At 43.1% G+C, this 24,961-nt stretch overlaps 1 protein-coding gene across 8 annotated transcripts in view; it reads left to right on the top strand.

Moving 5' to 3' along the window:
* The window catches only part of SYNGAP1 (synaptic Ras GTPase activating protein 1), a 487,176-nt gene that overhangs the window by 106,144 nt on the left and 356,071 nt on the right, over positions 1 to 24,961 (top strand). For all 8 annotated transcript variants that reach the window (XM_073598175.1, XM_073598174.1, XM_073598187.1 and 5 more), the window contains exon 3: positions 21,552 to 21,657. In XM_073598175.1, the coding sequence (XP_073454276.1) occupies positions 21,552 to 21,657 (106 nt within the window). The remainder of the gene's footprint in view (positions 1 to 21,551; positions 21,658 to 24,961) is intronic.

Below are 24,961 nucleotides of genomic sequence, written 5' to 3'. Positions count from 1 at the left end.
GGCATGGATCCAAACCATATTTAAAAAGTTTAGTAATTTATTCATACTCAATTATACAAGTATCAAAAATATGAATTAATAAAGTTACAAAAAACAGCCATCACAACCACAGAGACAACGTTGTCTCTAGACTATTACTATAGATTGAAAAACGTCTCACAATTCAAAATACTAACAACAACTTACAAAGCCATCCACAGTTCACCCCCCAGCTACATCACTAACCTAGTCTTACAATACTAACCAAACTATCTTTGGTCCTCACAAGACCTCCTGCTCTCCAGCTCCCTCATCACCTCCTCCCATGCTCACCTCTATGACTTCTGCAGAGCCTCTTCCATCCTCTGGAACTTTTTACCCCAATCTGTCCAACTATTTCCTACTCTATCCACCTTTAGGCAATCCCTAAAAAAACCCACCTCTTTAGAGAAGCGTATCCTGCTTCTAATGAATACACTGTCATTTTACTTTCTCCATCAGCTCATCCCCCACAGTTATTACCATTTGTATCACTTGACCCTCCCCATTAGATTGTAAACCGTAATGAGCAGAGCCCTCTGATTCCTCCTGTATTGAATTGTATTATAACTGTAATCTCTGTCTTCATTTTGTAAAGCCGTAGGCCCCTTTCACGCGGGTTTTCCGATCAGGTCCGCCTGTCAGTTTTTCAGGAGGACCTGATCGGATGCTCCATGCACTTCTATGCAGCGACGAATGTCAGCGGTGAAATGTCCGCTGAGATCCGCCGATATCTGATCCTGTCCATGAAATCCAGATGGATGGAAACCATATTTTCCATCCGTCTGGAAAATCGGATCGGATGAAAACGGATAGAGGACAACGGGGCTTTGACAGGTCCATCTCCTCACAGTGAGCTGAAACAGACCTGTCATCCGCCTGCTCAGTGGGGATCAATGGAGCGATCCCTGCTGAGCAAAGCAGAGTCTGTACACGGACAAGCCCATGTGAAAGGGGCCATACTGTTATGCCGCGTACACACGAGCGGAATTTCCGTCGGAAAAATCTTGGATGGTTTTTCCGACGGAATTCCGCTCAAGCTTGGCTTGAATACACACGGTCACACAAAAGTTCTCTAAACTTTCGACCGTCAAGAACGCGGTGACATACAACACTACGACGAGCCGAGAAAATGAAGTTCAATGCTTCCAAGCATGCGTTGCATTGCTTCCGAGCATGCGTGTTTTTTTGCACGTCGGAATTGCATACAGAGGACCGCATTTTCGGATAGGAACTTTTTCTGACCGAAAAATAGAGAACCTGCTCTCAATCTTTTGATGGTGGGAATTCCGCCAGCAAAAGTCCGATGGAGCATACACATAGTTACATAGTTACATAGTTACATATAGTTACATAGTAACTATGTAACTATGTGTACACACGGTTGCAATTTCCGATTAAAAGCTCTCATCGGAGTTTTGCTGGCGGCATTTCCGATCGTGTGTATGGGGCATTAGCGCTATATAAATCCTGTAAAATAATAATAGTAATAATTTGAAAAGGAGCTTCACTCCACTTGTACACTTTTTTTCGATGCCTCCTTACATATTCTGCTGGATTGTCCTCATAAAGAATGTGTGCACCACCATCTTTTCTTCTTACGTCATCGGGGGCTGACTGTTTCTTCCTGGATCTTACAGCTGGGGGGGTGATGAAATGACATGGCACATGCTCAGTGTGGTGGAATCTACTCCACGCCTGCACATTTTGTTGGGGACTGCCCTGAAGCCTCCTGGGATGCCTGACACGAGTATCCCAGGAGGCTTTAGGCGGGGAGATGTCATTCTCGCTTAGACGAGAAATCCTGAAACTGCAGGCCAGGTCCTGAAAAAAATGGTATTTCAAAGAAATCAAAATTAAATGTCTGATTTTGTAACGGAAAGGAATACAATTGTGGAAAGTTATTGAAGAGGGAGAAGGTCCCCTTTAACTACTAGAACCAATCTAAAAATAAATTTCCTTCACCATACCTCCCAACTTTTTGAGATGGGAATGAGGGACACCTATCAGCAAAAGTATGCAGGCATAGGACACACCTCCTGCCACGCCCCCTTAATGGAGAATTGTACAAAAAAAAACAAGATTGGTTAAACACACAAGTGCTTTTTTTACCACTACTATTCCTTTATATTGGCTTCTGGAATTTACAAATGCAGCAATTTAGAAATCGGATGAAAGGTTTAGTGCTGGAAAACACTTTTTGATAGATAAAAAGTGCATTTTATATACATCTATATGGATCAGATCAAAATGAGGGACAAATGAGGAGGAATGAGGGACAGAGGGACATTGCTCCAAATCAGGGACAGTCCCTCAAAATCAGGGACAGTTGGGAGGTATGCCTTCACTGGCTGGCATGAGCACCAAAACCCAGAATATTGTGTGCAGGGGCCCTGAGGGCCACACAATAAATGTCGAAGGATGCGGACTGCAGGCAGGGCAGCAGTGGTTTAAACCATATCAATACAAGATGGCCATTGTAAGCAACCTGGTGTGATAGGTCAATGGGAGCGCCACACCAAAATGTTGAGAGTGAGACCAGAATCTTTAAACATTCATCTGATGACAAGAAGACAAAGAACGTCCAGTGTGTTTCAGGGACCAACCCCCCCCCCCCTTTATCATAGCTGAAGCCCCCTTTATCATTACTTGTCACTCATTTTAATGGGTATGTCCAGGTGTTTTTGATTAGCTGCTGACAGCAAGACTGTACAAATCAATGCAAGCTGACACTGTCCATGGATGTTTGCATGTAATCACTCAAGGAGTCCAGGGCCGTTCATCTGTCCCTAAACAAAGGTAATCGCTCCTTGTGCGATTACGTGTGGAGTCTCTCAGCCTATCATTTATTTTTACAAGCTGAGTGGCTGCAGCTGAACATAAACACCTGGTCATACACACCTCAGAAATACGCTGATATGGGTGAAGTACTGCCAGTAACAGTCGTGTGAATGAGCCCTTAACACAAGTTATCACTGACCTCTGTAACTGCAAACAATGTGGAGCGATTTATCCTCAAACATCACAAGAGAAGCACTTATGCCCCGTACACACGGTCGGACTTTGTTCGGACATTCCGACAACAAAATCCTAGGATTTTTTCCGACGGATGTTGGCTCAAACTTGTCTTGCATACACACGGTCACACAAAGTTGTCGGAAAATCCGATCGTTCTGAACGCGGTGATGTAAAACACGTACGTCGGGACTATAAACGGGGCAGTAGCCTATAGCTTTCATCTCTTTATTTATTCTGAGCATGCGTGGCACTTTGTCCGTCGGATTTGTGTACACACGATCGGAATTTCCGACAACGGATTTTGTTGTCGGAAAATTTTATATCCTGCTCTCCAACTTTGTGTGTCGGAAAATCCGAAATAAAATGTGTGATGGAGCCCACACACGGTCGGAATTTCTGACAACAAGGTCCTATCACACATTTTCCGTCGGAAAATCCGACCGTGTGTACGGGGCATAAGTGTTTTCTCATGTACACAGAAGGATGAATTTCTTCAAATTCAGCGAGGGTTTATTACTTATTAATAATATGTAAATACTTGAATGTCCATAACCTGGCCACTGTTCTTCTACACTCACCGGCCACTTTATTGAGTAAACCTGTTCAATTGCTTTGTAACACAAATTACTAATCAGCCAATGACATGGCAGCAACTCAATGCATTTAGGCATCTAGACGTGGTGAAGATGACCTGCTGAAGTTTAAACAGAGCATCGGAATGAGGAAGAAAGGAGATATAAGTGACTTTGAAAGTGGCATGGTTGTTGGTGCCAGATGGGCTGATCTGAGTAGTTCAAAAACTGCTGATCTACTGGGATTTTCACTCACAACCATCTCTCGAGTTTACAGAAAATGGTCAGAAAAAGTGAAAATATCCAGTGAGTGGCAGTTTTGTGGAGGAAAATGCCTTGTTGATGTCAGAGGTCAGAGGGGAATGGGCAGACTGGTTGGAGATGATAGAAAGGCAACATTAACTCAAATAACCACTTGTTACAACCAAGGTACGCAGAATGCCATTTCTGAATGCACAACACATCGAACCTTGAAGCAGATGGGCTACAGCAGCAGAAGACCACATCAGGTGCCACTCCTGTCAGCTAAGAAGAGGAAACTGAGGCTACAATTTGCACAGGATCACCAAAATTAGACAATAGAAGATTGGAAAAATGTTGCCTGGTCTTCTGATGAGTCTCAATTTCAGCTGCGACTTCAGATAGTAGGGTTCAAATTTGGCCTAAACAACACGAAAGCATGGATCCATCCTGCCTTGTATCAATGGTTCAGACTGGTAGTGGTGTAATGGTGTTGGGGGTATTTTCTTGGTACACTTTGGGCCCCTTAGTACCAATTGAGCATCATTTAAACACCACGTCCTACCTGAGTATTGTTGCAGACCATGTCCATCCCTTTATGACTACAGTGTCCCCATCTTCTGATGGCTCCTTCCAGCAGGAAAATGCACCATGTTACAAAGTTCAAATCATCTCACCACTGGACAATGAGGTCCCTGTACTCCAATGGCCTCCACACTCACCACATCTCATCCAATAGAGCACCTGTGAAATGTGGTGGAACGGGATATTCGCATCATGGATGTGCAGCCGACAAATCTACAGCAACTGCGTGATGCTTTCATTTCACTATGGACCAAAACCTTAGAGGAATGTTTCCAATGCCTTGTTGAGCCTAGGCCACAAAGAATTAAGGCAGTAAGTAAAGTGTATTTAATGAAGTGGGCGGTAAGTGTATAAGCCGTATTACATTATCAAACCGGAATAAGGAGCCACACACCAGTTGTCAGCCCAATTACCTCTATGGCTAAGCCTGTGGGAGGGTGAAACGCGTCAGTTGGGCATGGCTTTGGAGGAGCCAAGCTGAAGATGTTTCGGGCTGGCGACTGGTGTGCAGCTCCCTATTCCTGTTCAATAATCACTTTCAGCAGACTGGACAAGCCCTGTTGTATGCCGGCATCCAGCAGCATTGAAGGCACTGGCTTGCTTCATGTTTGTGCTTGCCTCTGCGCTCTTCATTATTTCTTCGGGGCACATTACATTATGGCGTGATAGTACAACCTCTTTACTGTAATAGGTTTTATACGTGTGCGTGAAGTGTGAAGCCCTTCCTATACTGTCCAATTTATATCCAATCGGGTTGGCTCTCGTTCTTTAGGCCGGGTTCACACCTCCGACGGATGCGGCTCACAGCAGGAGGTCTGGTGCATCCCTGTTCTCCGTTTCAGGGATGAATCGGGGCTAGATTTTTGCTGGAATTCAGCCCTGAAACGGAGCCAAAAGACGCACAGTGTTCCTGTGCAAGCCACTCCGCAGCCGCAACGGAGATATGTGAACCGGCTCCATAGAGAGCTGGTCACAATCTCCTGTCATGCGAATTGGATGTGGGGAAACCTCATCCAATTCTCTTAGGTGTGAAGCCAGCCTTACACACGGTACGATTGTTGGCCAACCGAGTGTCTGATTTTTGTCAAAAGGGTGTGTGCCTGGATCTTGTCTTGCATACTAACGGTACGCAAACTGTCGTGCAACAAATATGAACATAGTGACGTACTATGAGGAATTTCAGCTCCTGAGCGCCACCCTTTAGGCCCCTTCTGCTAATTTCGTGTTTGGTGAGCATTGATTCCGAGCATGCGTGTTTGTACTTTCGACTTTTGATTTGTGTACTGACCATACGAAAATCTGACGTCAAACCGATGTCCGCCGAAAATTTACTAGCCTGTCAGCCAACATTTGTTGGCCGAAAGTTGGACAACAATTGTCAAAAGGAGCGTACTAAGGGTAAGATTTTTGGTCAAAAGTCTGTCAACAGACAATCCCCTGCCAACAACCGTACCGTGTGTACGAGGCTTTAAGCCTCGTACACACGATCGGATTGTTGGCCAACAAAACCGTGGACTTTTGTCCGAAGGGCGTTGGCCCAAACTTGTCTTGCATCCAACAAATACGAACGTAGTGATGTACTAAGTTATTTTTTAGCTCTTTAGCGCCACCCTTTGGGCTCCTTCTGCTAATTTTGTGTTAGTAGAAGTTTGGTGAGTGTTGATTCGTGCTTTTCATTTCGCACTTTTCATTTCACGCTTTTCATTTCGCGCATTTCAGTTTGTTCCCATTCTAAAGCCTCGTACACACGATCAGATTGTTGGCCGACAATACCGTGGACTTTTGTCCGAAGGGCGTTGGCCCAAACTTGTCTTGCATACAAACGGCAAGGAATTATCGGCCAACAAATACGAACGTAGTGACGTACTACGTTGTTTTTCAGCCCTTTAGCGCCACCCTTTGGGCTCCTTCTGCTAATTTTGTGTTAGTAGAAGTTTGGTGAGTGTTGATTCTCGCTTTTCATTTTGCGGTTTTCATTTTGCGCAGTTTCTGAACGGCCGTTCGTCAACCAGACATGTTGCGGAATCGGAGGAGATAACGTGTTATTTATTATTGGCCTTGGAGTTATTGCTTTGACAATTTTTTTTTTGGGTTGAATAATGATTTGATTTGGTATATTTTCTATATTTTTGGATGCATAGAATGCACTTTTTGGTTAAGTTCTATTGGCAGATAGAATGTCTAATTTTATTTGTTTTCTTTTTTTAATGCACAATAGAAAAAATTGTGAAGAATAATACTTGGCTATGTGTTTTACTTCAAATGACAGTTTGGGAGTAGGCAGATACATTTTATAAAATACAATGTAAAATTGACAGTGGACACCAACATAGTTGTATCTTTGATCTTAAAAACTACGGAATAATGGTGTTAACTTCCCCCCCAAAAAAAAAAAAAAAGTTAAAAAAAAAAATCATAATAATATTATTCTTGATATCACTAGAAAAAAAAGCCTTTGCAAATTTGTTTGCAATAACTCCATCAGTATCACCAGCAAAGCAGTTTCATTATTATCCCATTAAAGAAGAAGAGAATTGTGCGCTGCATTTGGAGATTTCATAATTTGCGACGTCACGAATGTTAATTCTCCGTTACGAACGCTAGTTTACAAGACCGACTGATTCCGGCTCGTCCTTGCTTCCGAGCATGCGTGTTCGTACTTTGGACTTTTGTCCGACGGACTTGTGTACACAACACGCTTGGAAAATCCGACAACAGACATTTGTCCGCGGAAAATCTGACAACAATTGTCTGATGAAGCGTACAAGCGGTCGGATTTACCGCCAACAGCCTGTCATCACACATTTCCCTCAGATCAAAATTCCTATCGCACACGTTCCTGGAAAAAATGGCCAAAAAAATGGTGGGTGCTGCAGCGATTACCAGTCGGGTCCTGGAAACATCAAGCAAGCGTACATATTCGCCAGCACACCATGGATCTGCAATTCTCGTCCAAAAGGTTTAATGAGAAGAGTCAGATCACAAAGGAAGGTGCAACGTTTCGGGGGCGCGCAGGACCCCTTCGTCAGGCATGTGATAAAATCACACATTTCCTGTCTGAAAATCCGATCGTGTGTACGAGGCTTTAGAGTTGGTAAATTTAAAGCAGATTGTACCATCAGATTGTAATGTGTGATCATATATATATATATATATAGTAGCTCATATGTAGTTAATTTTACTTTGTATTCATTGTATATTTACATATAGATACTTGATAGCACCATATGTTGAGTATTGCTTTTCCATGTTATGCTGTCCTAATATTCCTCCTATGTCACCCGCCATGTGCAGATCTATCCACACTAGCTCTGCTATTATCTAATAAATAGAAGTCCCTATGATATAAGCGATATAAGGAGAACCCGTATAGACTTGGCGCAGTGCTGTGGGTGTGGAGTTGAAGGGTCAGTCAATGAGAGGGAAGCTGAGGTTATAGGCGGCAGATCCTCTCTCTCCCCTCCCCAGGCAGAGAAGCTGAATGAGGCAGCTGATGGACGGGGATATGTGGGAGGACTGCAAGCTGCTCTTGCAGATCCTGTCCTGTCATTGTAACTGCTAAGAACTATGAGCATTGCAGGGAGAGAGTGGGAGAGACACAGAGACAGGGAGGGGAGAGATACACGGCACACACTGAGATGGCTGAGAATAGGAGAAAACGGAGGTGAGAGGTTAGGGGTACAGAAGAGAAAAAGACATAAACCAGGCCGAAGGCTTGGAGGCAGAATTGGAAGTCACTTAGGACACAGAAGTGCTGGAATTTATCTATATTGGATTTTTATGATAAACAGGATTTGGGGGAAAAGAGATGCGCCCTGTGGTGGGGAGGAGAAGGAGTCAATAGGGACTCACAGTGAGAGTGGGCAAGGGGTATCATATAGCATAGCTCCCAACTGTCCCTGATTTCGAGGGACTGTCCCTGATTTGGAGCAATGTCCCTCTGTCCCTCATTCCTCCTGATTTGTCCCTCATTTTGGTCTGATCTATATAGTTGTATATAAAATGCACTTTTTATCTTTCAAAAAGTGTTTCCCAGCGCTAAACCTTTCATCCATATTCTTAATTGCTGCATTTGTAAATTCTAAAAGCCAGTATAAAGGAATAGTAGTTGTAAAAAAAAAAGCCCTTGTGGATTTAATTTTTTTTTTTTTTTGTTAATTCTCCTTTAAGGGGGTGTGACAGGGGGTGTGTCCTATGCCTACATACGTTTGCTGGTAGGTGTTCCTCATTCCCATCTCAAAATATTGGGAGGTATCGTATAGTTAGCCATAATCAGCCCACTCCCATACCCACCCATCCATCTGCCCAGTGGGTGGGAATTGAACCATTAAGGGGTGCACCTAGGAATCGATAAATGACACTTTCTCCACCACCGGGAATTATTATCATTATTATACAGGATTTATATGACGCCAACAGTTTGTGCAGCACTTTTCAATCTAAAGGGTGACAGTACAGTCACAATACAATAAAATGCAGGAGGGTTAAAGCAGTAGTAAACCGCAGTTAAAAAAACAAAAACAAAAAACCTCCCCTGCAAGGCAATGTCATAATGTGCTAGTATGCATCGCGTACGTATGAGGGACATACCTTAGGACATTATAAACCAAAGAATGATCTGAGGCATACACCGTGATCCAACTCCATCCCGAAATATTTCACATGAAAACAAGATATTGGTCATGGGACTTTAAGTGAGGTGGGCCACAAAATAAGATGTGAAGTGTAGTTTATTCTTATCAAAAATGCAAAAATACATGATAAAAATGTAAAATAATGCATTTGGGTGGCAAAAATAAAAATGCAATCTATATACTGGGGGGAGAACCTCTGGGGGAATCTAGGATGGAAAAGGACCTGGGGGTCCTAGTAGATGATAGGCTCAGCAATGGCATGCAATGCCAAGCTGCTGCTAACAAAGCAAACAGAATATTGGCATGCATTAAAAAGGGGATCAACTCCAGAGATAAAATGATAATTCTCTCACTCTACAAGACTCTGGTCCGGCCGCACCTGGAGTATAGTGTCCAGTTCTGAGCACCAGTCCTCAGGAAGAATGTACTGGAAATGGAGCGAGTACAAATAAGGGCAACAAAGCTAATAAAGGGTCTGGAGGATCTTAGTTATGAGGAAAGGTTGCGAGTACTGAACTTATTCTCTCTAGAGAAGAGACGCTTGAGAGGGGATATGATTTCAATATACAAATACCGGACTGGTGACCCCACAATAGGGAAAACATTTTTTCACAGAAAGGAGTTTAACAAGACACGTGGCCACTCATTAAAATTAGAAGAAAAGAGGTTTAACCTTAAACTACGTAGAGGGTTCTTTACTGTAAGAGCGGCAAGGATGTGGAATTCCCTTCCACAGGCGGTGGTCTCAGCGGGGAGCATTGATAGCTTCAAGAAACTATTAGATAATCACCTGAATGACCGCAACATACAGGGATATACAATGTAATACTGACACATAATCACACACATAGGTTGGACTTGATGGACTTGTGTCTTTTTTCTACCTCACCTACTATGTAACTATGCAACTGTCACCAGCTACATGCAGTGTGAATATCTCCTAAACAGTGCAAGTTTAAGAGATATTTACAGTACTTACAGTTAAGCTTTATTATAGGCTTACCTGTAGGTGCAAGTAGTAAAACTGAGTTTACTACCACTTTAAGAGGGCCCTGCTCATAAGAGCTTACAATCTAATAGGGTGGGGCAAGTGGCACAAGAAGTCATAACTGGGCAGCACAATGGCTAAGTGATGAGCACTTCCGCTTGGCAGCACGAGGGTCGTTGATTTGAATCCTAACCACGGCACTACCTGCCTGGAGTATGTTCTCCCTGTGCCTGTGTGGGTTTCCTCCGGGTACTCCGGTTTCCTCCCACACTCCAAAGATATGCTGGTAGGTTACTTGGCTCCTGTCTAAATTGGCTCTAGAATGTGTATGTATAAATGTGAGTTAGGAACTTTTAGATTGTAAGCTCCTTGAAGGCAGGGACTGATGTGAATGTATAACACGTATGTAAAGCACTTCTTTAAATTGATGGCGCCATATAAGTGCTTGAAATAAATAACTAACTGTGGGGGATGAGCTGATAGAAGTGATAAAAGTGATAAAAGTCCAGTAGTTAGTTGGAAGTGGAATAGGCTTTCCTGAAGAGATGAGGCTTCAGGGATCGCCTAAAGGCAGCCAGAGTAGGAGATAGCCAGACAGATTTAGGTAGAGGGTTCCAGAGGATGGGAGGCTCTGGAGAAGTCCTGGAGGTGAGCATAGGAGGAGGAGACATGAGGGCCTGAGAGCTTGAGGTCTTGGGAGGAGTAGAGCTGTTGGTTTGGGTGATATTTGGAAACAAGATTAGTGATGTAGCTGGGGGCAGAGCTGTGCATGGCTTTGTATGTTGTTAGTATTTTGAATTTAATTCACTGGGAAATTGAGATTGACAGGGAGGAATGGCAAACAATGAGCGGTTGGTAGGGTAGATAAGTCTGGCAGCAGCTTTCATTATAAACTGAAGAGGGGATAGCCTGCTAGTGGTAGGCCTAAAAGATAGGAGTTGTAATAGTCAAAGTAAGAGATAACAAGGAACTGATTGAGTAGCTTGATGGTTTCATTAGTTAACAAGGGGCGAATTTTAGAGATCTTACAGAGGTGAAGTCTACAAGCTTTTGATAGCGAGTAGATTTGGGGCTAAAAGGATGGGTCAGAGTCTAAGATTACACCTAGTACCCTGCTGTGATGGGAGGGACTGATAGTTGTATTATTGATCTTCATAGGGGAAGGCACGAGCAGGAATTAAGGTAAGTGAAAAAGAGTAGGACACCATAGTGGGTAAGAGTAAAATGGTGGGTGAGGGAAAGGGACTTCACAAAGAAAGAAAGTAATAGAGTATGTGAAGGGGAGAGCATCAGACAATGTGATATACAATGTGATATTGAGAGGAAGGAAAGTAACTGAGGGTGTAAGAGGAAGAAAGCAGAGTGGGAATTAGGGTGTTGGAAAGATTCCTCTTTGAGGAACATACTGTAAGGAAAGAATAATGCCGTGTACACACGGTCGGACTTTCCGACGGGAAATGTTCGATGTGAGCTTGTTGTCGGAAAGTCCGTCCGTGTGTATGCTCCATCGAACATTTGCTGTTGGAATTTCTGGCCACAAATGTTTGAGAGCAGGTTCTCAAATTGTCCGCCAACTTCACTTGTTCACTTGTGTGTACACAAGTACGTTGCACAAAAGCTTACGCATGCTCGGAAACAAGTAGAAGATGCCGCTCTGTCTATTGAACTTCCTTTTTCTCGGCTCGTCGTACGTCTTGTACGTCACCACGTTCTCACGTTTGGAATTTCCGTCAACATTTGTGTTACCGTGTGTATGCAAGACAAGTTTGAGCCAACATCCTTCGGAAAAAAATCCACGGTTTTGTTGTCAGAAATTCCGATCGTGTGTACGCAGCATAAGACTTTATACTGGAAAGAATAATAGACTGTTAGTAAGGAAGAAATAACGCGCTTGAGGAAAAGAGTAAGACACAAAGAAGGTAAGGAAGAGGGTGAGGAAGGAACTGCTTGGATGAAGAAGAGGGTAGGGAGGAATAAGTAGTACTGTGGGTTAGGTAGGGTTACACTGATACTGGTATTGGTATTGGGGCCGATACTAAGTATTTGCATGAGTACTTGTACTCGTGCAAATGCTCCGATACCTTTGCGATGCGATTTGAGCCCATACAAGATGTATGGGCTCAAATAGCACTGCAAAGAAATGCGGTGTGATTCCTGTGTGAATCACATGCGGTTTCCCCCACCGCTCCTGTGTGAAAACAGGCTTGTCATAGTGACTTTTGCCTGGGTTCACACAGGAGCCGTACGGGAAACTGTATGCAATTCGGACAGGTATTGCACTGCATTCCTGTTTAAATTACATGTGATTATTTGCAGTGCGATTTGAGCCCATTCATTTAGTATGGGCTCAAATCGCACTCCCAAGGTATCGGTTATTGCTATCGGTGGCTACTTGAGTACAAGTATCGGTACTCGTACTCGCCAATAAAAAAACAGGTATTGGTGCATCTCTAGGGTTAGGAAAAGAGTAGGAAAGCGTGACTGGGTGAAAGGAGGAGAGTAAGGAAGGAGGGCTTAGGGTGAGAAGAAAGTTAGAAAGGAGCATCTTCAGTGAGGAGAGAGCATGGAAGAAATAGAATGTGTGAGTACTGACTAAAGGCCATACAAGAATTTTCATATTGTGAGTAACATCTTCACTTTCAACATGAGACTAGCATGCCACAAAAAACAGATGTTTGGTCATCCGAAAATCTAAGCGTGTGTACGAGGCTTTAGGAAGAAGCGTAGTGGACTTAGGGAAGAAATAGAATGCGTGAGAAAAGGATAGAGAAAAACATAGAAAGTAATAAAGTGGGTGAGAGAAAGAGTAAGGAAGGGAGTGTAGTGGGTGAAGGAGAGAGCATGGAAGGAATAGAGTTGATGAAAAAGACAGCAGGAAAGGAAGATGGTAGGAAAAAATAGTGGAAAAGAGAAGGAATGGAGTGAATTATGAAGAGAGTAAGCAAAAAAAGAGAGTAAGGAAGGAATAGAATATATGAGAGAGAGAGTAGAGAAGGAGTAAAGGGAGTAAGGAAAAGTGTATAGAAGAAATAGAGTACATGAGAAACAAAGTAAGGAACGTATGGAACAGGTGATTAAAAAGGTAAGAAAAAAATAGAAAGGGTGAGCGTTGAGAGCTGAGAAGGTAGGGGAAGAATAGTGGGTGAATAAAAGATTAAGGAAGCAATACAGTTGTAAGGAGAGAGCAATGGAGGAATAGAATGGGTAATAGAGAGAATAAGGAATAGTAAGGGGTGGTGAGGGAGCAAATAAAGAAGGAATACAGTGAAAGAGAGAGAGAGAGAAAGGGAGGAATAGAGTGGGTGAGGGAGAGTATGAGAGTAATAGAGTGGGTGAGTAAGGGAGGAATAGAATGGGTGAGAGAGAGATTAAGAGAGGAATAGAGTGGGCGAGGGAAAGAGTAAGGGAGGAATAGAATGGGCGACGGAGGGAGTAAGGGAGGAATAGAATGGGCAAGGGACGGAGTAAGGAAGGAATAGAATGGGCGAGGGAGGGAGTAAGGGAGGAATAGAATGGGCGAGGGAGGGAGTAAGGGACGAATAGAATGGGCGAGGGAGGGAGTAAGGGAGGAATAGAATGGGCGAGGGAGGGTGTAAGGGAGGAATAGAATGGGCAAGGGAGGGAGTAAGGAAGGAATAGAATGGGCGAGGGAGGGAGTAAGGGAGGAATAGAATGGGCAAGGGAGGGAGTAAGGGAGGAATAGAATGGGCGAGGGAGGGAGTAAGGGAGGAATAGAATGGGCGAGGGAGGGAGTAAGGGAGGAATAGAATGGGCGAGGGAGAGAGTAAGGGAGGAATAGAGTGGGCGAGGGAGGGAGTAAGGGAGGCATAGAGTGGGCAAGAGAGGGAGTAAGGGAGGAATAGAATGGGCGAGGGAGGGAGTAAGGGAGGCATAGAATGGGCGAGGGAGGGAGTAAGGGACGAATAGAGTGGGCGAGGGAGGGAGTAAGGGAGGAATAGAGTGGACGAGGGAGGGAGTAAGGGAGGAATAGAGTGGGCGAGGGAGGGAGTAAGGGAGGAATAGAGTGGGCGAGGGAGGGAGTAAGGGAGGCATAGAGTGGGCAAGAGAGGGAGTAAGGGAGGAAAAGAGTGGACGAGGGAGGGAGTAAGGGAGGAATAGAATGTGCGAGGGAGGGAGTAAGGGAGGAATAGTGTGGGTGAGGAAGGGAGTAAAGAAGGAATAGAGTCGGTGAGAAAGACAATTAGAAATGAATAGAGTGTGTGAAGAAGACAGCAAGGAAGGAAGAGGACGAGGAAGGAATACAGTGGGTTAAAGGAAGTAAAGAGGGAATAAAAAGGGTGAGATAGAGTAAGAAATAGAGTGGGTGATGAGATAGTAAGGAATGAATAGTATAGGTTAGAAAGAGAGAAAGAAAGGAATAGAGCAGGTGAGAGGAGAGGAGGGAAGGAATAAAGTGATGGACAGGAAAATCACAGGGAAGGAATAAAGTTGGAATAAAGAGGAAGCAAGTAGTAGAAGTATTACAGTGGGCGAGGAAGAGCATAAGAGCGTGGATGAATGAGTACTCCCTGATGGGTTACTGTATTCTGATATCCGGTGGTGACCAAACAGCATCTGCTAATGGAATTTTGGCCAGTTCATGATAAACTGACTGAAATTTGAACTGTGTATAGCTAGCCTAAGGATGGAATACAGTGGGTGTGAGTAGAGTAAGGAAGGAATAGAGTGAAGAGTGTAGGAAAGAGATAGGATGAGAATGAGCGAGAGAGTAAGAAAGGAATAAAGTGGGAGGAGAGGAAGGAAGAGGGTAGGAAAGGAATAAAGTAGAGGGAGAGAGTAGAGAAGGGATATAGTGGGCGAGGAGAGAGTAAGGATGGAAAAGAATGGGTGAAGAGGAGAGTAGGAATAAAATAGTGGATGTAAGTGGGCGAGTATGAACAGTATAAGGTGGGTGCAGGAGAGTATAGAAGGAATAGAGTGAGGAAGAGTGTGAGAAAGGAAACGAATGGGCAATGAAGAGAGTAAGCAAGGAATAGAGTTGGTGAGATAAAGAGCAAAGAATGGGGGTGGGAGAGGATAAATAGGGAATAAAGTGGGTAAGGGTGAGGGTAAAGAAGGAAAGGAGTGGGTGAGTAGAGAGCAAGGAAGGAAAAGAGTGAGCGGGGGATAGAGCAGAGAAGGAATAGAGTGAGGAAGAGTGTAAGAAAGGAAACAAAAATGGGTGATGAAGAACGTAAAGAAAGAATTTAGTTGGGAAGATAAAGAGCAAAGAATTGGCGAGGGAAAGGATAAAGAAGGAATAAAATGGGTGAGGATAAAGAAGGAATAGAACTGGTGAGGATAAAGAAGGAATAGAGTGGGTGAGTAGAGAGCAAGGAAGGAATAGAGTGGGTGAGGGAGAGAGTAGAAAAGGAATAGAGTGGGAGAGAAAAAGAGTAGGGAAAGAAAAGAATGGGTGAGGGAGTAGAATGGTAAAAAAAGAGATCTAGAATGAAGCAGTATGTCTCTGTATTCACAGCCACTGCTTTTACTTGTACAGGATAATTATTGTAATTAACCCATCAGCCGAAAAGTCTCGATCTGTTTCACCAATCAGAGGCAAAGAAAAAAGCCAGCGGCATTAACCTCTTTTTTGCCAGACTGATCCACAGGGCACATAGGGACAGTTCCAGGGAGGGCAGACATATAGAGGGTGTAGTCAGAGGGCTTTCTAGTCATAATGGAGGAGGGTGATAGGACTCTGCACGTGTAGGAACATTGTACACGCTGTATTTGAGCAGATTTATGCAACATTCTGATCTGTGAATGATCCAGTGGAAGATTGCATACATTACATTTGCAAACAGTTCTTTGACTATGTCTGTGGATTGTGAACATGTAGTACTTCACCATTTTACATCTTACTCTTTTTACTCTTTTCAGAGCAATTGTGTTGATATTTCATTGAATTCCAGAGTTCTGTCCGTTCTCACGGCTGCATTTGTCTATGTGGATGGATTGTATATGTGTTTTTATATACTGTGTGTGTGTATGTGTGTGTGTGTGTATATATATATATATATATATATATATATATATATATATATATATATATATATATATATAAATTCAACAATTTTTCATTTAGGGCTGCCCTTCCTATAGGCTAAAGGTTATCGCAGTGACTATTAGACAGCAGTGATAATTACATACTCCTAATATACAGATGCCCACTAGAAGGAGCATTTACCAATCCTTACCGTATATAGACTTGGTTATCTAAATGTACAGCAGCAAGCAATTTAAATTGTTAAAGCGTAACTACACTGCATCTGCACAACACAAACCAAAAATGCAATTTAACCACTTCCTGTCCGCGCTATAGCCGAAAGACGGCTACAGCGCAGACTTAATTTGCCGGGAGGGCGTCCCTGGACGTCCTCCCATGCTTGAACGGCCTGCGCGCCCCCTGCAGTCTATAAGACTTGGCTGATCACAGATCGGAGTAAGGGGTCGATCCCGACCCCTTACCACGTGATCAGCTGTCAGCCAATGACAGCTGATCATGTGACGTGAACAGAGCCGGTAACCGGCTATTTTTTCTCAGCGTGAGGAGAAAAAAAAAAGCCGATCACCGGCGGCTGTGAGAGGGACATCGGTCCCGATTGTGGAGAGGCTTCTGTGCCCACCAGTGTCACCTACCAGTGCCCACCAGCGCCACCTACCAGTGCCCACAGTGTCACCCATCTGTGCCCACAGTGTCACCTATCAGTGCCCACAGTGCCACCTATAAATCACCAATCAGTGTGTCATCACCAGTGCTGCCTATCAATACTATCTACCAGTGCCAAGTACCAGTGCCCATCAGTGCCACCTACCAGTGCCACCTACCAGTGACATCCATCAGTGCCACTCATCAGTGCCACCCATCAGTGCCTTCTTATCAGTGCCCATCAGTGCCGTCTTATCAGTGCCCATCAGTGCCGTCTTATCAGTGCCCATCAGTGTCGTCTTATCTGTGCCCATCAGTGCTGTCTTATCAGTGCCCATCAGTGTCCTCTTATCTGTGCCCATCTGTGCCCATCAGTGCAGCCTCATCAGCGAATATCAATGAAGGAGAAAAATTACCCGTTTGCAAAATTTTATAACAAACTATGAAACATGTTTTTTTTTTTTCAAAAATTTCTGTCTTTTTTTGTTTGTTTAGCAAAAAATAAAAATCCCCAGTGGTGTTTACATTCCACCAAAAGAAATCTCTATTTGTGTGAAAAAGATTTCATTTCAGTACAGCGTTGTATGACTGCGCAATTGTCATTCAAAGTGTGACAGCGCTGAAAACTGAAAATTGGTCTGGGCAGGAGGGGGTTTAAGTGCCCAGGAAGCAAGTGGTTAATTAATCTGGCAAACCCCCCCCCCCAATCCATCCATGTCTCCATGCTTGATTTTGCTGGGAAATCACTTTGAACCCCCCCACAAGAATTTCTAGCTGCAGCCCTCTTGAGTAACAGCAGATGATTCGTGTACTTCCTGGAATCCAGCTGCCCTTATCGCAGGCAGGAAGGCAGGAGGGTGTGCTTAGCTGAAAAAAACTCCACCCCTCCTTAGACTCCTGGGATATATGACATCATTTGCCACATATGGAAGTAACTAAAGAAATGTAAAAAAAAAAAAAAAAGTTTAAAGCAAGTAAATATAATATTCCTTCCTATTTATTTACCAATGCTAGCAGCATAGGGATTAAAAATAGTCAATGTTGATTGAGAGAGTGAAGATCCGCTTTAAAGTCTGACAATAATAATGCAAAATATGAACTGAAATTACACTACAGGTCTCATATATATATAAAACAGCACCTCAACTCACTCAAAACTTGTTTTTTTTTTAAATTCTGTACGATGATTTGTCTGATGCTGATCAATATTTTAGATGCACTGGAGGGCAATGTCTGCCTGTCTGTCTGTCTGTCTGTCTGTCTGTCTGTCTGTCTGTGCCTACATCAGACCATCCATCATAGTCTGTGGTCAGTCATTCTATACTGTCCTAGTCTTTGTCTGTCCATCAATGTCCGTGTAAGTGTTGTAAATTACAAATATTACAATTCACCTTGCAATGCATTTTTGCATTATAAATTCATTTTTGTTGTGAAAACATAATCCACATTACAATTACTACAGTATATACATTGTAAGAGCTTTCTTTTTTTTTTTTTTGCTAACTTTATTACAGATCCTTGCTTACTACTCTTCTGTAGATATGGAGGTAGGCCATTCCAGTGTTCTTGCTAAAATATTTAAAAATGAGTGCTAAGTACAAGGTCATTGATTAAAAATCACATGATCAGTATTATTGCTTTAATACGAAACCCTGCACGTCATGCATTGCATCAGATATTTCACTCACAAAATTGAAATGCTCAGTGCAGTAAACCTAAGGAGATTGCAGGGGATGCCATATTGTATGCAACCGGCTGCCTAATGTTTGACCTCAAGCAAGATGAACATTCTAGAAAATTGTGTTCGCAGTTTTATTATTATTGCAATGTTTGCAAAAAAAGTTTTTTTTGGCAGTTCTAGCAAGTCATGGCTGCCTACAGATTAAAATACACTATATTACCAAAAAGTATTGGGACACCTGCCTTTACATGCACATGAACTTTATTGGCATTCCAGTCTTAGCCTGTAGGGTTCAATATTGAGTTGGCCCACCCATTGCAGCTATAACAGCTTCAACTCTTCTGGGAAGGCCGTCCACAAGGTTTAGGAGTAAAAAAAACACAGGGGATGGTGGCGCTGTCACTTGGTATGAAATTATATAAAGGTCCATCAAACAAGTCCTTGTTATAAATTATTTGTGCAGATGAGGAGGAATAAATATTAAAAACAACAGGGAAATGATGGAGAGAAAGGAAGAATAAAGGACCTGTATATTTTTAGCAACAAGTCCATACACCAGGTCAAACCTTCAAGGGGAAGTTGAGAGCGACTCCAAACCATGTAAAAAAGAACAGAAGAGGTGCCTCCAGGTTAGAGCCAGTTGCATTTAATGTATTACAGGTGCATAAATCCACTTACCGTATATAATCGAGTATAAGTCGACCCGAATATAAGCCGAGGCACCTAATTTTACCACAAAAACTGGGAAAACATATTGACTCGAGTATAAGCCTAGGGTGAGAAATGCGCAACTACTTTAAGTGGAAAAGAGGGTCAACAATGCCCATTTGCAGCCTCATTGTGCCCATTTGCAGCCTCACTGTGCCCATTTGCAGCCATAGGTCCCTCGAACTTCAAACTCGGTAGTTAAGGGTTCCTAGATGCCCCCTAGCTGCAGCCAAAATTTGGGGTCTCTGGACCCAAAGGGTCCCGAAATGACATTTCTGCAGATGGACACAGTTGACCAACTTTGGGGCCCGGTATCTCGGGGCCACTTGGTGCTAGGAACCCCAAATTTGGTGCGGAAACCAAGTGGAACTAGCACTACAGCACAACGAAATTTGGGGTTCCTAGCACCAAGTGATCCCAAAATACAGGGCCCCAAATTTAGTTTGGAAAATGTCAAGCACTTTTCTGCAGCAGAGAATTACATTTTCTGAACCGACTTTGGGGCCCCATATCTCGAGGCCACTTGGTGCTAAGAACCCCAAATTTGGTGTGCAAACCTGATGGTACTAGCACTACAACATATCTAGGAATGTTGTAGTGCTAGTTCCACTGAGTTTGCACACCAATTTTGGGGTTCCTAGCACCAAGTGGTCCCGAGATATGGGGCCCCAAAGTCGGTTCGGAAAATGTCATTCTTTGCACCAGAAAAGTGCTTGACTCGAGTATAAGCCGAGGGGGGCACTTTCAGCACAATAAAATGTGCTGAAAAACTTGGCTTATACTCGAGTATATACGGTACATATACGAAAAGAGACTTCCAGCACATGTCCTCTTTAGTGTGGCGTCCGTTCAGCGCTGTTTTCAACACTGTATCCTGGCCTAGGCTGACAAGGCCCAGGCCTAGGGCAGCACTTTGCAGGGGGACAGCACGGAAAGAGTCCCCTCCAGCTTGTGCTACACTGTTAGTGTTATGGGGCGGACTGGGCTGAGAGGCGAATTAGTCTAGTGCCCCCATAAAGCGGCCGCACTGCTTCAGGTATGCGGGTGGCAGGCATTCTGCAACTGGGGGGGTGGGGGGCGCCTCTACTAATTTTGACTGTCCTCTCATCCTGGACCACAAACCTTCCTCACTGTGCTATATGTTTTCTGCTGCACCATTGGAATGGTTATATCTTCTTAGTCCTTTCCATAAAATTATCAGAAACTATAGGCAACACTTTTTTTTTTCATTGTGGATAGAATAAGGGAGAGTTATAGCCCCTGTCATTTTTTTTTTCTTACCATCCCTGTCCCATTGCAGAGATTTCCCTCCACTTCCTGCTCCATAGCCACACAGGAAGTGAGAGGAAATCTATGCAAATTAAAGGAATTCATTACCCCTCCCCCCCAGGCCCTCAGAACTAGTGTCCCCACTCAAAAATTTCAGGAGCGGCTTTTAAACAGGAAGGGGTGAGGCCTTGACAGGAAGGGGCGGGTCATATTTAAATTAGGGGGTGCACGAGTTTAGTCAGGCCTAGGGCAGCACAAAACCTAAATACACTACTGGCTGTTTTGCCTGATTACAGCTTGTCCGCGTGAAGGGAAGTCCTGTCCAGCAGGATTTCCGGATGATCTAGGAGAGCTGGGACCGAGGCCTGGCTCTGGTCAGCAGTGGAACGCAGGCGTCGGGCGCGGTGACGTCACAGGCAGTTGCGACGACGTTTCGGAGAATGCGCTCTGTATAGTCAAACAGGCGCGCTCCTTTTTCAAGCATAAGACTGGGATGCCCCCTGAAAAAGACTGGGATGCCATTAAAGTTCATGTGCGTGTAAAGGCAGGCATCCTAATACCTTTGGTAATATGGTGTATATGTAAAGATTGGAAAAATATTTTTAATTTAATGAATTTTTTTTTTAATTAACCAAAAAATAAATAAAAAAATGTCAATACACAATTTTTGTGAACTTTGCTACCTGATTTGTAAAAATGTTTTCAAATTTGTAAAATTTTTGATGATCCAGATATCCCTGCCAGACAGCACAGCCAAGTTGTGAACTCAGTTTTTTCCCACTGCAAATAATCAATGCAGCGAGCCTGCTGTCTGTTTAGAAAGTACCTTAACACAAATTAAATTATTTGTCTGACAACAATGCTTTAAAGCCTAATTTTGCTAATTATTTGCTGCACAGAAGATTTCAGTAAGCCAATATAAAGACATAATTGACCTACTTATATCATTGCATTTCAAGAATATCTAACTTCATCACATTTGCCATTTTTTTGTAATACTTGCTTGGCGTTCAGATTTAACGGGGAGTGTAAGGGATGTCGATCATCTGAGACAACATGAAGCACGTTTCACAGACTCACCGGAAAAGTGTCCCAGAAAAAAAAATTGGAAAATGTTAATAACTGTGGATCAATGTTTTATAGCAGACACCTGTAACTATATGGAGTCTTTCTGTTTCCTGCATAGGTTCATCCGCTGTTAGTCCGCGAAAGAAGAAGCGACTCATCCAGAACCAAATTCCTAAGACGAACGGTCAGCGTCCCCGTGGAGGGGAAGCATCCTGACGAACACGGTACTAAATGATCTTTTATACATGTTGTGTGTAACACGTCTGTATTGTGGCTCAGTGACTTGGAGTGAAACAATATGTGACTGTACAATGGTCACGCAACTCCGAAGGCTGGAACTTGGCCATATACAGTACACACATTATAGGAATTGAAGTTATTCTCACGGGTCATTTACATCATAAAACTATTGGATTGAGAAGGAAGGTAGTTTATAATTAACTTAGAACTATAGACACAACTTTTTTTGGATAGAGCAAGGGAGGGTTATAACCCCTGTAAGGTTTATTTGTGCACGCTTTGTCCCATTGAGGAGATTTACCTTCACTTCCTGTCTGATGACCAAGACAGGAAGTGACAGGAAATTCCTGCAAATTAATGGAATCTCTTGGGGACCCCCAGGTCACCAGAACTAGTGTCCCCACTTTTAAGATTTCCTCTCCTTTCGCTTTCAATGATAATGGTAAATAGAACAAACGGAGAGGGTAAATCTTAGGGTTGCCGCCTCATCCCTTTAAAACTGAACACATATTAACCACTTCAGCCCCGGAAGAATTTGCCCCCTTCCTGATCAGGCCATTGTTTGTGATACAGCATGGCGTCGCTTTAATTGACAATTGCGCGATCATGCGACGCTGTACCCAAACAAAATTTATGTCCTTTTTTTCCCCACAAATAGAGCTTTCTTTTGGTAGTATTTGATCACCTCTGCGTTTTTTATTTTTTGCGCTATAAACAAAATTTAGAATTTTGAAAAAAAACACAATATTTAGTACTTTTTGCTATAATAAATATCCGCCCCAAATGTGAAAAAAACTAGTTTCTTTATCAATTTAGGCCGATATGTATTCTTCTACATATTTTTGGTAAAAAAATCGCAATAAGCATATATTGATTGGTTTATGCAAAAGTTATAGCGTCTACAAAATAGGGGATATATTTATGCCATTTTTATTATTTTTTTTCTTTTTACTAGTAATGGCGGCGATCTGTGATTTTTAGCGGGACTGCGACATTGCAGCGGACTGACACTTTTTTATAACCACTGACATTTATACAGCGATCAGAGCTTTAAATAGCCACTAAATACTGTATAAATGTCACTGGCAGGGAAGGGGTTAACACTACTAGGGGCCATCAAGGGGTTAAATGTGTTCCCTCAATGTGCGTTCTAACTGTAGGGGGGTGGGACTGACTGGGGGAGGAGATCGATCGCTGTTCCTACTTACTAGGAACACACAATCTGTCACTACTCCCCTGACAGAACCGGGATTTGTGTGTTTACACACACAGATCCCCGTTCTGGCTCTGTCAGGGGTAGTCGTGGCTGCCCGGCGGACATCGCGGGTGCCCGGCGGACATCGCGGGTGCCCGGCGGACATCGCGGCCGCCGGGCACATGCATCGGCTCCTAAGTGATGCAAGGGGCGCGCCCCCTATACCCCTTAAAGCGGCCGCCGTACAGCTACTATTCACGCAGGGGAGCCATACTGCCACCGTCAAATGACGGAAGGCGGTCAACAAGTGGTTAACTCACAGGTTGTATGGCTGATTAAGGTGGTAATTCAATTGACTTAGTCCCTTACTTGCATTAACCACCTGAAGACCAGGTCAATTTCTGACATTTGTTGCTTACAAGTTAACATCAGTATTTTTTTTGCTAGAAAATTACTTAGAACCTCCAAACATTATATATGTTTTTTTAACAGTGGTCCAGGGACCACTGGTTGGTGACCACTGATTTAGACAATTACGTGTGTCTTATTTGTGCTCCAGTACTTCCAGAGTGACTGTGCCCCTGTGCACAAAGATTCTTTATAAAGACATGGCTTTACGGGTTTGGTGGGGAAAAATGTGAGTGAGCTGCACAGGGCCCTGACCTCAACCCTACTGAACACCTTATGGACGGACTGTAAAGCCAGGTCTTCTCAGCCAACATCAGTACCTGACCTCACAAATACTCTTTTTACTGGTCAGGTACCAATTCCTACAGACACCCTCCAAAATTGTAGAATGCCTTCTCAGAATAGTGAAGTCTCACAAAGAAAGGGGGCAACTCTATATTAAATGTAATGATTTTGTAATGGAGTGTCCAATAATCTCACATAGGTGTAATGGTAGGCTTGCACAAACCTTTGGCCATATAGTGTATGTCTTGGTTGGTGTGTTTTTGCTCAGATGTCTTATCTGTACTCTAATGTGAACGTTGCCTCTACTGGCCACATATGGGCCGATAGAGGAAACCTGGCCGTTCTGTGCAGTTCTAATATTGAGCAGGTTTTCTTCTGTTCTGTCTTACTGTAAGTGTTACCCTAAATAACCTTGTCATAATCCTTGGCAATACAAACTGAGCATATGATGAAAAATATATAACAGACCCCACAGCAAAACACGCATGATATATAGTTAACCAAATTTGTATGTAACTTTTTACACCCATTGCTCCACCCCCCCTCACTTTTGAACCTACCTATGGTACCTTAATGCAGTGACCAGTCTGATTGATTGGCGGGGAGGAATAGGAGGGGTAGGGTCAGGTTCAACTTCATTATGCATTTTTCAATCACCCCAGCCTGCATATCATATTTATCACACGATCAGTTTGTATTACCCAAGTAAAAATATTTGTAATGCATGTGCACTTTATTGCTTACACTTTTTAAGTACTTTGAAGCTGGACCTGGCTTTCTAGATCTGCAAGAAATTAGAGATTTTCTTGGGGATTATCCATCCCTCTTTATGTGTGGACTCCTTGAACTGTTTAAAATTGTGTTTGTTTTAGATTTTTCTCTCTTATTTATACATGTGTTATCACTTTGTATCAGTCTGTATGGTTGACATGACAACAATATAATCCCATAACAGGGAATGATATCGAAACTGTAAAATGTGTGGCATGCAAAAACCAGTTACATGGTTTAATTGTAAGATGTGTGTTTTATTTTAGGGTTTAAAAAAAAATATGATAATGCAATGAAAATGAAAAGAAAAACAGCAACCTAGCAAAACACATCCACTAATAGTTGATGCCAATCCCCCCAGCTCTCAAAATTAGAATAGAACTACACTTTGTGTCCAAAGCATGTGGACACCTACCCATCACACTTACCTCAGAGGCCAAAAGTATATGGAGACCCCTACAAGTGAATGAGTTCAAGTGTTTTCAGTAAGAGGTATGGTTAATGCTACAGCATACAAAGAGATTGGAGACAATTGTATGCTTCCAACCTTATGGAATGTTGGGGAAAGGACCTTTTCCGTTACAGCATGACTGTTTCCCTGTGCACAAAGTCAGCTCCAGAAAGGCATG

This window comes from Aquarana catesbeiana, linkage group LG09, assembly GCF_042186555.1.
Source record: "Aquarana catesbeiana isolate 2022-GZ linkage group LG09, ASM4218655v1, whole genome shotgun sequence".
NCBI lineage: Eukaryota > Metazoa > Chordata > Amphibia > Anura > Ranidae > Aquarana > Aquarana catesbeiana.
The sequence above is the reverse complement of the archived record's forward strand: the minus strand, read 5'-3'. Positions and strand labels throughout refer to the sequence as shown.